General features: G+C 31.3%; 1 protein-coding gene across 1 annotated transcript; it reads right to left on the bottom strand.

The window, feature by feature from the left end:
* Positions 1–3,144: 3,144 nt before the first annotated feature.
* LOC127706711 (uncharacterized) lies at positions 3,145–10,680 on the bottom strand. Its single transcript, XM_052211367.1, has 4 exons — positions 10,665–10,680; positions 10,276–10,333; positions 7,366–7,685; positions 3,145–4,880 (listed from the first exon to the last, which is right to left on the bottom strand). The coding sequence occupies exons 1-4, from the start codon at positions 10,678–10,680 to the stop codon at positions 4,537–4,539; spliced, it is 738 nt and encodes a 245-aa protein (XP_052067327.1). The 3' UTR covers positions 3,145–4,536.
* Positions 10,681–18,092: the final 7,412 nt, after the last annotated feature.

The raw sequence follows: 18,092 nt of genomic DNA on the forward strand, positions 1-18,092 counted from the left end.
TAAAAATCGTTGGTGTGAGTTTTTCTGGTTAAGAGATATATATTTGCATGCGTGTATAAACGAATTGTATCATATATTAATGATCTCAATTGGTATTTCAATCAAAACCGTTATTGTTGACACAAATGTAATATTTCAGTAAAAGTAATCTGAGAAAAGATTTTTGTTCCTGTATTCAACTTATTAAACTTTTTTTTGGTTAACCGAAACCAGTACCACTGATACAAAAATTCACAAAGAGTATTTGTAATTTTTAATGTCTTTCAGGATTATAATTAGCATGCTAGGGGAAAGTGATGTTATAATGTATTCATTAAATATATGCACAAAGGTCTTTCGTAATAAATTTGCATCGTACAATCCGACAAACATATTTTTCATGTTCGATTAAAAGGCACTTAAATGGTATTAATGTTTTTTTTTTTCCTGAAAGCTTACTTGCATCTTTATGTTTGTAAATAATGAATTGTGAATTAGCAATGGTGTACTGAAGAGAAATTAGGTGGTGGAATCTGTGTCTGTAATGATTTTTAACAAAAATAGACAATATACAGTCAAATTTAATCCTTCCTTTGAAATGATCTGCAAAAATAAAAATGTTCTTTTTATGTGACGTCATCAGGCATGATCACATTTTTTCATGCCATCAAAATGGGAATTTCAGAGAAGATTTCAAGTATGACGTCATAATCGACTTTTGACCAAATCAAGAACTGAGATCAAACAAACCATATGTTGATTAAATATAAATAATCAATAGGACAGGAAAAGGTGAAATAGAAAAATATAGATTCAACCACTGTATCGTGTGTGATACGATATTCATCCACTCGAGACAGTTACATTTTACATTAAAAAGGCGAGGCTTGCCAAGCGTTTAAAATATTTTAAAATTTACTGTCGAGATAAATATTGTATTGCACAAGATTTGGTGGTGGAATCTCTTTCTCTAATGATTTATTAACTATATGCAGACAACTTCAATCCTTCCTTTCGATGTGGTTTTTTTATGTGACGTTATCAGGCATGGTTGCCTTTTTTTCAAGAAAATTTGACGTCATAATTGAATTTCAATCAATGAAAAACTGAGATCAAACGAACCACACGTCGAATAAATAAAAGTAATCAACAAGTCAGGATAAATCGTGTTAGAATTAGAGAAATGATTATATAGCCTTTGTTTGGTTGGTTTTGATTTGAGAAATCCACAGCACTACCTCTATATATCCCCTGTCCATTAGTTATCATTATATTTTAGAAAAAAAATGATGTTATGTATACGTACAGTATATGTTATAAAAAAATAAAGTTATCCTTTTTTTAACATTGTTTAAGGAATGTGTATTTTTAATTTTTTCTGCTATAGCTGCAATCTATTTGATAAGGTCCATAAATAATTTTATTTGTATCTCCAAACCAAATTGACAAGAAGTACTAAAATAGCTTAGAGAGAGAGAGAGAGCTTTAAACAATTTTAAAACTTAAGTAATGCAATTGAAAAAATAATCATTGATTTAATTAAACTAACTACCACCAAAAAGACAAGCAAGCACGGGTATCTTTCAGAAACTGTAGTTGTGCTATCATATCCTTTAGTAATAGGGCAGGTGCAACTATGGAGTTAGAAACTTCAGTTGGAATCAATTTACTCCAGCTTTTGGATGGGTTTGGTGTTGCTCATTCCAGTTTCTGTGAAGTGTTTTTAGACCATTTTTCTTGTTTTTTTTGTTTGTTCTGTTTTGGCCATGCTGTTAACTAGTAGTTAATGACTTATGTTTTTTTAGTTCATCTGGCCATAAAGCCTTTGGAAGAAAATTAATAACTCTAAAGTCGATCAATCATTGTTGTCTGTTGTCGGAAACTTTAAAACCAAGATCATCCCTTGGGAAATAACAAGGCAAAATTATTAACTAAACACACATTTTTTTTGCGAATCTAGTATAAACAATTGTATTGTGGGATTAGATTCATAAAAAAAGATAGACGCGAAGGTTCCTAAAATAAACTATAGTTTATTGGCTTATATCTCAATAATAAAGCAGTAAGAGCGAAACTGTCATGGGAAATTGTGATCAGCAGGATAAAGTTTATCTATTTCATGCGGATGTTTTTGAAAAATCGGACCACCAGTTTTACTATTACTGCCCCTGAATTGTCTATATTGAGCAAATTTCCATGCTTTTGGTAACGATCTTGAACATAATTGTAGTCTGTAGAGAAAGTGAAAATTATCATTTAAATGACACGAACTATAAGATCAAAAATTACTATAAGGCCGTTATCTTTAAAAGACTTCCTATAGCAGTTATTGCCCTTATTCGAAGAGAAGATTTGTATTCATATTCCTCTAATGCGGAAACTTTAGTAGAGATAAATTGTAAAATACGAAAATGTTCAGTAAAAATTGATTCCGTATAGGTATATTTCTATTTGAAGACAATTCCAGTGTCACTGATGAGTCTTTTGTAGACGAAACGCGCGTCTGGCGTACAAAATTAAACCCTGGTATCTATTATGAGTTTATTTACAGCCACTGGGTGGAAACTTCTGCTGGTGGATGTTTCATCCTCAAGGGCATCACAAGCCCAGTAGCAAGTCAGCACTCATGAAATGCGCTAGATAATCATTCATATGGTCATAACTATAGATAATCTGTTTATATAACTTTTAATGTTTTTCTTGATTGTCTTCCCCCTGAATAAATAACCTTAGCTACTTATGGCAATACATGTACGTTTTGGAATTTTATATCGGTTTTGTTGAGGGTCTGAATTATTCTGCTCTTTATGCCACATTGAAAAAATAACAACACATTTGAAATTAATCAGAAAGTACGATTTTGTTGCAGCATAGGTATTTGTGATTCGACCTTCAATGATTATCATAGTGTTTTTACGGAGGATTCATATGATTGGACTCTAATCACTTACAATGAAAGATAATAAGATGTTTTTTTTATTTTATTTATTAAGGGGAACAACACGTTGATTGATATTCATACTATAACAGTGAGGTGTAACACCAATAGTGATCAGTTCGTCGACGAAGGACAATCCAGAAAAGCACTTCGGACGCATGATAATGACAGTGTTGTTTTAATTTGTTATACAATAATTTGCGCAAAAGTATAATTATCCATTATCATTGCATTACTAATCATTTATTCATCTAATAAAACAACACAAAAGCCATCGTATTGATATTCAAATTCAAATTCAAAAACATTCAAACCAAGGTTAAAATAAGGTTTGATAAAAAAGCATTTCCTGATTAAAAGCACTTTTAACAATCCAAATGGCTACTAAACCAGGTTTAACCCATCACTGTCTACAAATAATGCCTGTAACAAGTCAGATATATGACAATTGTTTTATATTCGTTCCGTTAGTTGATAAAGTTTAACATTTGATGGACCTATCCCCTTTTGAAATTAACTTACACATGTTGGAGTACGGTATCTTTTAAAAAAAAAATTGGTAAAATTTGTCCTACAACCTGAACACAACAAAAATATGACAAGCAGAGTATGTTTAAAACAGGTAAACTAGATAATTGTTGGTTGGTTAAACAGACTGTTGTTTATGAACCAAGTGCACGCTTAAATCAAAGTTGTTGTTATATTCATGGAACACGGTTTAGGAGGTAATAATCACTAAATGTTAAAAACATGAAAAATAATAAGATGCGTGCAGCTGAAGCACAATACACATGACACAACTGGGTCATGTCATATAGATGTACTTGCCTTAAATTAGTTCCATAAAAAACAAAAAACAAAAAAAAACACAATGATATTGTAAAGTCCAGCAAATATTATATAAAAATTCAACCTAAAAAATATATGAATACGAAAAGGTGAATAAATGTTAAAGAAATATTATTAAGGAAATATATTTACAGTCTTGAATAAACATTAAATAGCAAGGGAATTTACCACATCTACGATGTTTCTTTCCCTTAAAGACAAATGTTTATGAAAAAACATCAAAATTCTGCCTCAAATATATAGTACCTCTTATAAATGATGTGTTTTCATCGGTTTGGGTTTGTGACTCGGATTTATTTCGCTTAATCGATTTATTACTATTGAACAGCGGTAAACCACTGTTGCCTTAATAAACTGTAATTTTTTTAAAAAAATACCTTAATTTAACGTAAATTTCAAAATACATAACACAGTAAAACAAATCACACCACGGGTTGGTTAAACTACAACTTCTGGGCTGCAGGGGTATAAAAATATGAAAGTTTCTTTAAATGCCCTATGGACGTTTTACCAGGCAAGGTTCACAAATGAAGATCTCACGATAGTAAAATGACATGTATCACATATATATGAAAATAAGTGCGCAGGATTAAAACTTTATATTTAGGCAAAAACAACAGATATTTGGCTGTTAATGACCATACAAATATTAGCTGAAGTTGAATCAAACACTTGAATTTTGGACTATTTGCTTTGGTTTACTTCTTTGAATATATTGATAATATTTGATTTGAAGAAATTCTGGAACTTGTCTTTGCAATGATAACATACTACGTCGTCAACATTTTCACCACCTTCATGCATTTGTCAATTGTCAAATCTATATCTTTACATCTCAGCAAGAAAAGTTTTGACTTTGCATTATCTGATATACAATGAAACTTTGGATTTCTTATAAACGCTTTATGGGAGAATTTTGATGCCTTTTCAATACACACTTCTAAATATGATAGTAGATTGTAAGTTTCAGCTGTTAAGATTTCATCAGTCAACTCGTCTGCAGATGGATATGCCTTTCGTTCCGCAAGTTCCGCCAATACCCGATCTATTTTTAATAATGATGTATTGGTCTGATACTCATCTGCCAATGGTAGAATAAGGCGGGCTGTCATATCTGTAAAAGAATGTTATGATCATACTGTGATAGCGTGCTTATTTTAGACAAAAACAAATTATTTCCATCAAATCGTAGAATGTTAGAAAACAAGGATGCTTGTGAACTGATCTTATAAACAACCCAAGAAACCATTGCTTCATTTTTACGATACGTATAGCTTTTTCAAAGAATCAATAATTTCACTGAACAATACATAAATTATTTTTATTAAAACTAATCGGGACTACTGTCATTCAAAATAGTTTTCTTAATCATTTGTTGACATAGCTACACATTAAGCAATTATAGATTGATTTGTCAAATAGAAATCTTTAAAAAAAAAAAACACTTGATAAATGCCATTGAGTCATAAGCGCTTTTCTAGATTTACTGTCTCAACAACGTTTTAAACCGAATATCTGATTGCCGGTGATGTACAAGAACGGAAACCGATGAATAGCTATATGACCAAAAGTGATCTACAATAAATCCGAAACCTATCTAAGGTCAACTTCGCCGAAGAGTATTCATAATTTATAAATTTATATACGGACAATTTATTATTGATAGTTATAAATCTTATCAGTACCTACGTACTGTCAATTGAGCTTGTGAATATGATAACCGCGGTGACTGATGGTCCAAGAGCAGAGGTATCTATTCAGTGCCATAAAAAAGTAAAACAACACTTTCTGAGTCATCGTCATAGAAAACACCCAAAGCCAAATATTTAAGTCCATGATGTAAAAAGATCGAAACACAGTTTAAGAGATATATAACAAAAAAAAGGCAATAAAAATAGCCAAATCCATCTAAAGTAAAACTTGCCCTAGACACTTGACACACTTGTTTATAATTCATAAATGAACAATTTTAGATGGTTTTTTTTATAAATCATGTCAGTACTACATGTAAATGACTGACTACTGAGCAGATAATACTCTCGGAGACTGGTAGTCTCTCAAAAGCGGCATTGACTCATCTGCTGTAAAAATTTAAAACTGAACTTGATTCCTTTCATACTCCAAAAGAACTTTTCCGGATCTAGACATTTGATGAAAATAGTATCTTTCTTATTAAGAAATAAGATTTTTTTCTTTAATCATGATTTGATTTCAGTTTTGATTTTTTTCAATGGTAACCTTCTTTATCCAAGAACTGTCCGAAGGTAGAACTATCAGATCTGTATAAATGTACGAGTCAGTCTTTTGATATCACTGTCAGGGTCAATTTCAAATGTCGAAATATATATTCTTGGGTAGATCTGTCAGAAGGACAATTAATTAAGGCAGGTGTAATCCATAATAGGTATTGTAATTCGGGTTCAACACGGTATATAATCTAATATTGTATAACCCTTCTGAAACCTTAATTACTGATTTAATTCATTCAACGTGAGGACAATTACAATACCAACATTTCAGCCAGTCAAATGGATTACGTCATCAATCAAGGAAAGAAAACGATTATTTCATAAGAATACGTAAACAGTTGAAAAAAACGAAAAGCTATCTAATTAAAATTTAGATCTATCGAACTTCGCTTACTAGAACTCGTGGAAGTAATAGGCAACCACATGTCACATGTCTTTAGCTCAAAAAGATTAGATTTCAGTAAGATTAAATGATTGCAGACAATAATTATGAGAGCAAAATTATTAACTAACGATTGATAGCTTTTGATGTCAATGTTTCAAATTGTTAAAATATGAATATAATATATTCAGTTATTGGCAATGCCATGAATGTTTTGGGCTATTCCCATCATACTCCTATGTCGTATGTTTTTTTTTCTGAATTAGTTACCCGAAGTCAATCGGTGTAGATGAGGTTATTGAAAGATGACGTGATATATATATAAACATTCTACATAAAAGAATGTACAAATTTCATCAAATCACAAAAAAAAACCAACCAAAAAATACAACGATGACAAATATTTATCCTAAATAACAGCAAGTAATTATGAACAGTTTAGTTCAAATGAAAATAACACGTTATAAACTTCATGCAACCAAAGTTTTTGTTTGAATTTTCCCTCATCAAGAACGCTAAAAGCTAAATATTTGAAGGCAATGACATATAAGAACTGATATAGTTGAAGAGCTATATGACCAAAAAAAAAAAGACCTAAAAATAGAAAAATCCATGTGAGATTAACTTTACCTGAGGAAGTTCCCGTCGACGAATGTTATTGTAAATCGTTTAAGCATGACTTTTTTGTCATTAATTCAGTTTTCTTTGTCTTTACGTCAATATTTATAGTATGTTTAATTACTGGAAAAGCAAATATTTGCCTTCACCTAATGCGCTTTGATCCAAACGAATTACCATAATTAACCAATTAGAATATACATATTTTACGCCGAGAGATAGCGCGAGGTAAAAAAAATTATCGGAATCAAGGGCAAACATTTGGCAAAATCAGTATAATTCAAATCTCTATGAATTGTTTTTATATTATATTGATTAACAAGACTTTGTCTTTAATTCTATAGTAATACCTGTCAATATCAACCCTTCAAAACCAGGTAATGTATGCCTGAGAAAAAGAGCAAATGCTTTTGGATCTTTATCAGGAAGGTGAATCTGGATTGCGTTCTTCTCTTTAAACTTTCCTGTTAGCATTGTCTGGAAAACTGGCGACACTTCCATTAATTGGTCTCTGTTGACATGAAGTATTTCATTTCCAATTTTAATTTTTAAATCCGGAAGATTGAACGGAGATAATATATGCTTTGGTTGGATGTCTTTCTCAGCTTCCTCAGCTTTCTCTGTTTTCTTTTTTTTGCTGTTATCTCCATGGATATGGTACCTTAAAAGCCTACAATAAAAAGACAATATATAAATCAGTGTCTCTCGTTTCGAAACATGATTAATTGATTTATTTATTGATTGGTTGGTTGATTTATTGCTCGGCTGCCTGTGAAAAAAAAATCTATCAACTTCAACTTATAAAATTAATGTTCGTTATTGTCTATAGAACCTAGTACTTCATGACTAATATACTTGTTGTGTGCATTTTCTTGTCAGTTTTGTAAGAACATTCGGACTTGGATCTATACTGAATGTTTAATGAAGATGTACATTAATTTTGTTATTCTATTCTAATGTGAAAACCCTCCGTTTTAATTCAAGTAGAACTCGATGTGACGTCAAGAAGCACATATTCTCACTCTGATTTAATTCTTTTGTCAAGAGGGGGCACGTGTGTAAACATTTAAAACATGTCGTTGACCTTTAATCTGGACTACTCATTTTCTTTCTAAGGACGATGCAACAGTTTCGCGGACTTTTTAATTCATTGCATTTTTCAGCCAAAATATTTATTAAATGGAATTTATTTTAATATGTGGCATTAGAATGGAGATTACTGTATTGCATTTTAAGCTTGGCCTTTCGTACATCTTGATTTCACTGTCGCAAATATCCGTTTACCTAGCTCCCCTCCGCATCGCTAGGTAAACTCAATTTGCGACAGTAAAATCTAATGATTTTAACATAGAATTCTTTCAGACGATATACATGTAATTTTTATTTGAAATCTGTTTTTTTTTTACAAATTTAAGACAAATATAATACCATTGTACGCGATAAACTTTGCTGCAAATTGAGAATATCTATGAAATATGAAAATATCGGTTGATTTAAAAAAAAAAGTAAAACATCTTTCTCGAAATTAAAATTTTGAAAAAAATACTTAATCGAGGAAGGTATCTATAACGTTCAGATGGGCACTCATACCACATCTTTTCATTTATATTATTTATACTTATGTTTCTCTATACATTAAACACGATCAAATGGTATAATATTTCGCCAAAAATTACATTGTTTTTCATATTCATATGGCTCAAGTTTGATATAGAAACATCAAAATATTACAAGACGAACTAAATAAATAGTAAAGTACAAGATTATCGTCATAGTTACAAATCGTTGTTAGCAAAATTATATTTCTTATTTATAGACTTTATATTTAAGTTTTAAATTTCGATCGTTTAGAGTTTATCAAAATACAGCTCACTGAAAGGCATATAATCGAACAAAAATGAAACAAGTCGGGCATTCCTTGGTAAAACAGTCAAACCACTTACGACAGAGTACAAGGGGAAAGAACTAACTCATCATTACTACCAGGAATCAAGTTTAAGTTGAACACGTTGTTTTCGCGATGTTGATAATAATATGCAGCAAAACATATCAAGAAAAGCATACAGGTGTTTTCAAATCAGTTGTGTGAATTTGAAAGCAGTTACTAATGAAAGCAAAGATGCTGTTTATCGAAATACATACAAATTATTTTGAGACATAATAATCGATTTTAAGGGATCTGTTTCTATTTTGTCCCGTAATATTTTTAAATTAATGTATAATGTGTCTATGGGCCACAAATGCCTCCACTTGTAAATATTCGTGCCTACCCTTCCGGAGCACCTGAGATCACCCCTAGTTTTTGGTGGGGTTCGTGTTGCTTAGTCTTTAGTTTTCTATGTTGTGTCATCTGTACTATTTTTTGTCTGTTTGTCTTTTTATTTTTGACCATGGCGTTGTCAGTTTGTTTTCGATCTATGAGTTTGACTGTCCCTCTGGTATCTTTCGTCCCTCTTTCAAAGTACTGATTGTTTTTGTGACGCCATCCATTTTCGAACTTGATTTGTGTTTTGTGGTTATAATATGCATTGTGTAAAAAGTAAAATAAAAAAAAATCTGAACTCCGAGGAAAATCCAAAACGGAAAGTCCCTTATTAAATGTCAAAGCACAAACACATCAAACGAATGGAAAACTGTCATAAGTTTTATAGCATTCGTTTAAGGCAAATTAAAAGCAAACAATAGAATAGAGAACGAAAACGGATAGATTTAGCAACTTTTCCATTTATAATGCGCATAACTCAAGAACAGTAAAAGTTACCCAACACAATTTCGAACTCGATCTGTGTTTTGTGGTAATAAACATTGGGTACAAGTTTCATATCATATGGCTCAGGCAAACAGGTAAAAAAAACCAGAAACTAAAAATTCAGCAGTTTATAAAGTGTGTTGCAGCTCAAACGCAAGTATACAAAAGAGACGCCTCATTCAATAGAAGAAATAAAAGGTAAGACACTTTAATAGAAAAAAAAACATAAGCAGTCTGTTCTTGTATTGATTTTCGCCTAATTTTGATGTTTATAGATATCGCTTGTAATGCAGACATGCTGCAGGAAATATCATATTCAAATTAAAATACACAGATAGTTTAAAAATTAAATACACGTCGTCCATAACGATTAGCCGTTATTGTGATGACATCCTATTGATTATACTCATAAATCAATATAAATAAAATTAATTACCGTATCTTACGTCAATTTAATTCAACAAGATCATTAATGAAAAACAAAAACGACTTTCAAAGATAAAATACATACCTGTGTTCTCTGTTTGAATTCTTTAAATCTTCAAAATGTTTCCCTATTGTTTTTAATACTTTAAAAATTTGTGTTCAGCAGTTTTGTCTTTAATAAAAGTTCATGCCTATTGGCTGTCTATATTGAATAGGTAATTCACACAATCAAACCGATATAGAGGGAGATATCTATGCTATGGTAAATAAATAAAAACAAGCAAAATCATTCATTCAAACACAAAGGAAACACCGTGACTAGTTGATCTCAACTCATATTTAAATTGTGCAGAAGATAACAATTGACATATTGCTGTCAAAGTCAATTCATTCATTCCGTACCTTTAATTACATACTAGTAGTCAATCTAATTTTCAATATTATATCTAAAAGACAGTTATTTAATTACCTTACCTAAACAAAAAGTCATTTTTTTTTTATAGATAAATAAAAAATAAGAAATAAGAAACGTAATTTGCTAATCTGATTTTTTAATAATTTATACTTCAAACGGATTTAATCCACAATGTGATGGAAATTTCGGACTAAAACGAATTAAATGAAATTACCGCTTCAAAAGTAACTAAAACAAGAAAAAGACAATGACAGGATTGAAATTATATGACCCCATTTAGTTGAATCAAATTTATAGATTAATACAACTTTAATGTAAGATCTAGTGGCTTTATTAATGATAACAAATATATATCATCTATAACGCTTTAATGCTTAAATACATCACATGAAGATAGCTTTATCATGATCTTAAAATTTCTGAACAATAGATTTAGGTCAGTATTACAGTCTTTTAAAATAAAACAGTTTAACAATTATAATTCACCTTATCTTGATTTGTATTTTTAAAATACATGTTAAGGACCCATGATCAAAATCAGTGCAGTGATTAGATACAAACAGAGTACACAGTAACTTAAAGGATTAGTATTGACAAAGTAATCTACCAAACTAAATGATCGAGTAATTATACCTGCACATGTACAGCAACAAATTATATATTTTCGTTGTAAATCTAGTTAATTGTTATCCCAAAAGGCATCCAAATCCAAATCAAAATTTAATATGGTATAGATGTAGTCTTCCCATGAAAAAAAATTGTGTAGCTAGGTTATAAAGTTGTTCTTTAACATTTATCCAGGTACAGTTATCAACAAGAGCGGGTGTTACAAGTCTCTCAACTAAATAAAAGTACAGCGATAAGAAAAACAAATAAAAACATAGGGTACCAGCTTGATTTATAAAATTCTTTTCTAAAATAGTCCGCGTATAAATTACTAAATACATTAAAACCAACTACTTAAAGAAAAGCACAACACAAACGTAATTTGTTTGTTGACTAGCTCGAGTACTGCATAGTGTGAGACAAATGATCAATACAAACATATACACTAAACACCATACAACGTGATTTTAATACATAGAAAAAAAATCTCATAATAACCCTTTGTATTTCTATCTGTCATACTTTTCTTATAATCTAAGATAACAATTTAGCCAGTTATTTCCCATTGCCACTTTTGTGAGAAAATTTATATTGCTTCTGTAACGTCAAAATTGCACCGAGTACCCAAATTGCACCTATTTAGTAAAATTATCAGCAAAAAACCTAGTTTACATAGGGACTAAACGATTTGTATTTTTTAATTCCACATTATGCTCGTCTTTCAAATATGTAAATATATTTAAATATTCACAAAACGTTTACAGTACATATATCAACAGATGAAGTATTCACTGGAAAAGGTAAATTCTACGGAAACGTCGCCATATGCATGCAACGTCTACTAAAGTCAAAAAATATGTTACGACCGCCCAATTTAAAAAAAAATAAATGAATAGTAAGCATGGACACATGTCAAATTGTTCTAAATGTTTGAAGAAATAAACCTAAAACATCTATTATTCGGATTTTGAGGATGTAAATTTAAGTATGGATGCAATTTGGTTACTCCTCATTTCAGAATGATGGATCGTTTCGAGGTCGGTTCAAACCTATTTTTCTATGATTCAATAAGAATTCAAAATTATATGTGTGTAACCATATAGTAAATAAGAAGGGGCGAAAGATACCAGAGGGACATTCAAAGTATGTGTCGAAAATGAACAGACAACACCATGGCTAAAAAAGGAAAAAAGACCAATAGAACTATAGTACACGAAACACAACATAGAAAACTACAGACGGAGCAACACAAACCCCACCAATAAATGGGGTGATCTCAGGTGATCTGGAAGACTAAGCAGATACTGTTCCACATGTGGCACAAGTCGTGTTGCTCATGTTATTGCAAACCCGGTATGGGTATGGGATTGAAGTTACTACATTAGGAACATATCCGTTATCCGTGAAACTGATATTCCATAACGTTCAACCAACTAGTAATGGCGTCCGGATGACTTCAACTTCACCTGGAACTCTTGGTTTAATAGGAATACATTAATATACATCTACAAAACAAATACAAAATGGAAACCATTGTCTGGATCAAAAATAAATGTAGTGGAAAAAAACTGTCAAAATAGGTGCAATTTAGATACCCTCGCGATACCTTTGCACCAACATTTTAACTTTATCCTAAAACATTTACTACTGCAATCAGTATCAAGTCTATCTATGCGCACAATTAATCTAAATGGCATGCAATCTCTTGAAGCTCGGTCTTTTTGCTATCATTCTTGATTATGCTGGTACCGTTTTTACCTTGAATATTCAGGCTCTCTCCATGTTGAGCTTTAAACACATTACGAACAGTTACTAGACACAGTTATTTTCATACGGTGTTTATATATCACAACACGTTCGCTATGCCCGTGTTTGTAGGGATGTTATGAATTTCATTTAGAGTAATCTATGTATAACTGGGGATTTCGCTGCCACAAATTTCTTAAAATCTTTAATAATTTTTTCCATAGATACAAATATTTGGTATGCAAGTTTGATTTTACATGTAAAAAAACCTAATTTCAAAGGGAATAGCACATTATAATTTTGGCGGGAATATTGTTGCCGAAACCAGCAATTAAGATACGATCTGGTTAAACCTATCAATCTTTTTAATAAAGTTATTCTAGAAGATTACCAATTCAGAACTGTAACTACATCTTTGAATGTTGTTTCTATTGGTATGAACATTGATTTTCTTATCAGTAGATTAAAACCATACTGAATGTTATTGTTATATACATATGCATATTGAATGTACTACAAATGAGGGGCGAAAGATACCAGAGGGAAATTCAAACTCATAGATCGAAAATAAACTGACATCACCATGGCTAAAATAGAAAAAGACAAACAGACAGCTAATAGTACACACGACCCAACATAGAAACTTTTAGACTAAGCAACACAAACCCCACCAAAAACTGGGGGTGATCACAGTTGCTCCGGAAGGGTAAGCAGGTCCTGCTCCACATGTGATACCCTTCGTGTTGCTCATGTGATTACAAACCCGGTAAATAATCAGTTCGGTAGGTCACATTTGTGAAAAGGGAACGGGATTGTAGTAACGACATACGACGTATCCGATATCATCTGTGAAACAGATATTCCATAAAGGTCAACCAACTCGTGATGGCGTCCGTAAAATTTACGAAGGGATGATTTCAACTTTTTTGGAATTCTTGGTTTAATAGCTTCCTAATGAGCAGCAATCCCCTATCATTGAAATCATGGTAGGAAAGACAAGCCTGGGAATATCAATTGTGAGATATATACTCCGTATGCAGGCGATGCTGGAATGTTGCTAAATAAAAATGGAAAATTCACAATTGGGAAGCTGAAATCATCTCTTTTGTCGTAAAGTTTTGTTTTTAATCGACCCTCAATGTCAATCTCTAGATGTAAGTCAAGATATGAGACAGACTTAACTGTATCTGTTGTATCCTTTATCTCTAGTTCGACGGGATAGATGCGTTCAACATAGTCACCAAATTTTGAATTATTTAGTGAGGGAACATCATCTATAAAGCGGAAAGTAAAGTTAAAGGATATTGCTTACTTCTGTTGTTTCTTCCTTACAAGTTTCTGTATTAAGCCAGCCTCATAAGAATAAAGGAACAAGACAGCAAGATGAGGGGCACGATTGGTTCCATGGGAATGCCGATAGTTTGTTGAAAAATACGTCCTCCAAACGTAACAAATATGTTGTTAATCAAGAAATGAAGTATCTTGATAATGTCTGTTTCAGCGAATTTTTTGTTTGAATCAGAGTGATTCTTTTCAAAGTAGGATTTATTCCTCCCTAAGACAAGACACTTGTATCTACATTGGTCATTCTTTTTTATGAAATAAAGCAATACCAACTCTTTCAATCTGTCAAAAACTTTTTTTTGGCATTGCACAATATCATGTTTTTCTATGACTATGAATGACGTTTTTACACTGAATCCATTAGATGTTGGATGTGTCCTGATTAATATTTTAGTCCAAGATATATGATTTTATTAGTTGTTATTGGTTTTGAACTAGCTGTCAGGAACTGCGAGTATTCTCAGATCTGTATTTAGTGTCTGTTTTGTTGTGGGGTAAATATACCAGCAAACTAGTTTTACCCCGCCACATTTTCTATGTTAATGTCCCAATCAGGAGCCTTTAGTTCTGTTGTTTTCGTTGATTCATGTCCATCGTATTTGTTTTCCGTAAATTGTTTTGTTATAAATTAGGCTTTTATTTTCTTAATTTAATTGTTTAAAATTTTTCATGTCGGGGCACTTTATAGCCAAACATACGCTATTGAACTTTCTAAAAGACAATTATGATTCACGTTAGTTATTTATTTGATCTGCTAAATTTATTTTCTGTTTTCTTTGATTTAGAAAGTTTTAGCGTCGTTCAGTTTAATTTTACGGAGCAGACATACATTTAATGGAAATAATCATTCAAGTAACTAATGATTGATATAGTTTACAAAATATAATATAGCACAATTAGTTTTGAAACGACTGAAATCTTAAATCATTGTAAAGTTCTGATATAGCACGTGATGCAAATTTTCGAAAACGTTTGTATTCTTTGTTGATTTGATAAAAATGTTCAAATGATTTCTGAAATTGGTATTCTTTTGCATGATCGGTTACAAGCACTATTGATGTTCTATTTTTCTGAAAATCTATATCTTTTTATAGACAATCTACTTTCGTAAATAATGTAACCATACAGCATGGTGACTTGATTTTACCTAAGAAATTCAAAAATGAAAACATGGTTACATTTACAATCTAGTAGAAAAATAATGGATATAGGGGTATCTATCCATGACAAAAAAATCAGTACATGCAGAAAAACAAAAAAACACAAAAAGCAAAGAAACAGCGCATTTATTGCTGTTCTTCTTCTCAAAGTCACACTCAGTCCTTCAACACGGAGCAACACCTCACTGCCAGTTTAAGACGTTCCTAGCACCGGCTTGAGTGGAATTCTTTACAAAAATTATGTGGATTGACTTTGTAAGATGTAACACCATGTAATCGGGCCCGGTCAAAAAGGTACATACTGGAAAGTAGTACATTGTCAAAACAAAACAGTTCCTACGCACAGGTGTAAATTTTTGAACTATTTAGCAGACCAGTGACTGAGCAGAAAGGTGATGGACTAGGGGTATGTCAAAGAACGTCTCGTCCTTTTTCTAAAAAAAAGTTCACCGAAAGGTACCAAGACATTGTTGATAAATTTTCCGTATCAGCTATACAAATAATACACCATGGTCTTTAAGTATAGATTCTTAGTACTGACGTTGTTAATCATCTTGATAACATGTTATAGTATTTTTTTATTTGTCTTTATGAATATTACTTTTACTGTTCTGGTGGTATCCATTTGACGTGCCTCTGTACTTTTACATCCCGTCATTGTGTTATTGTTCTATGATAATTTTGTTATTTGTGGGTTTGTGACGAAATACAAAAATAGTTTGAGAATTATTGTAATGGAATTATTTCTGTATCTAATAGCACACTTGTCCTTCAATTCGGATTAGAAAAAAAACTTAATGGGTAAAGGGCGAGCCAGATGAACAAAAACTGAACACTTTGTCCGAATGGGTCAAAGCTATTCGATCATGTATTCAGAAACGTATACAGAAACTGCAATGTACTATTAGCACAAGGGTTTCTAATCCATTCAAGAACCCGGAGGTTGTGGATGCTTTATCCTCTTTGAATGACAAATATGTTGTTGTTCCAGCAGATAAAGCCTCTGATAATATCTATATATGTTAAAACCATGACTTGGAATGTATAATAAAATAACTTGGAATAAACCGCAAAACTGGTAATCCTACATGCTGTTGAACATTATTTACAAAGAATGAAATTTTACAAAATCACAAATCTGTCCTTCCTTCTTTTGGTATAAACATAATAGAATAAAAAGAAAATCTACTGTCATTATACTGGATACCAAAATTTCACAAAACTCCTTATAAAGAACGATACATAGCTGGATCATCAAGATGTTCGACTAAACATCTTTCTAAAGTCCTGATAAATATTCGTTCGACAGTAAAAGATGGCTTTCAAAAATATTGTGACGAAATGTATTCAACCAGCAGTGTAAATCAGATATAATTCTTTAGCTCTAATGCTATATCCTAGATCACAATCTCTGAAATTTTGAAGCAACATTAAAACTTTTGATTTTTCTACGATTACACTACTATTCCCCATTCTCATATACGACTGTTTTGTCATGTGTAAATTTGCATAGCTATTAGACGTGTCTTGGTATTTATACATCAACTATTCATGTATTTAGTTAGGATGTTTCTTTTGTTAGTCTTGTTAGAAATTGTGTTATCTCTTACCGTTTGTGGTTTGAACTCCATTTTCATTTTCTATATGTATGTAAAAGTTAAGATAATGATTCAGCTAGTTCATTTATATGATTTTTTAGTTTAAAGCAGTTATATGCACAAATTTAATTGTTTTTATACAGTTTTTATTATTTATAAGAAAAAAACGACATTGTGACAAAATACAAATATTAACACAATTATAAACACAATTCTATATTATTATTCTAGATGTTTTAATGGAAGAATATGGCAGTTGTTAATAAACAGTCCGTTTCTATGTACGTTGACGTTTGTTTTTGTAGCAGTTCAGTGTTTCTGTTGTTCCGTTGTTTTTCTCTTGTAGTTCATGATCATGTGTTCCCCTCATTTTCGGTTTGTGTCCCAGATTTGTTTTCGCTTAATCGATTGATAACTATTTAACAGAATATAAGGAATATTTTGCTGGACTGTTAATTTTATGAGAAAGTGTTTGGGCATAACAGCAAAACCCTACCATTCAGATATTGTCTCCATTTAGATTTCAATTTAGTAGATAGGTTTATAAAATTCCGTTATTGACAAATACAAGCAAACCGAATTGAGAAAGACAAAACGATAAAGGCAATAACTAAATTCCACATCATAATTGTTTAGCTATTTCTTAGATTATTAGATTATCATATTCTAGATTTGAATCAATCCATCTCCGATTGAAAATCTTAATATATTAGATCGTTCAATTTTCAAAATTTTAATACTGCGATACACTCCGTGTAGATTAACAAGACGATGCTTTTTAAATAAGATGTAGGATTGAACGAATTTGTCAGATTTTGATGTCTTTTGCTGTTTATAAAACAACGCGTATTTAAGAATGCCTTATATATGAGATAACCAATTATTCGTTTTCATTATATGGCTGACGGATTTTAAAATTAATTTTTTGTCAAGAATCCTATAATGAGATAAAGAATAATAAATATACAATAACAGATACTAAATTTAGGCAGCAATGATACTGACGTTATTTATCATCTTAATAACGTGTTAT

Source organism: Mytilus californianus, unplaced genomic scaffold, assembly GCF_021869535.1.
Source record: "Mytilus californianus isolate M0D057914Y unplaced genomic scaffold, xbMytCali1.0.p SCAF_6, whole genome shotgun sequence".
Classification (NCBI taxonomy): Eukaryota; Metazoa; Mollusca; class Bivalvia; order Mytilida; family Mytilidae; genus Mytilus; species Mytilus californianus.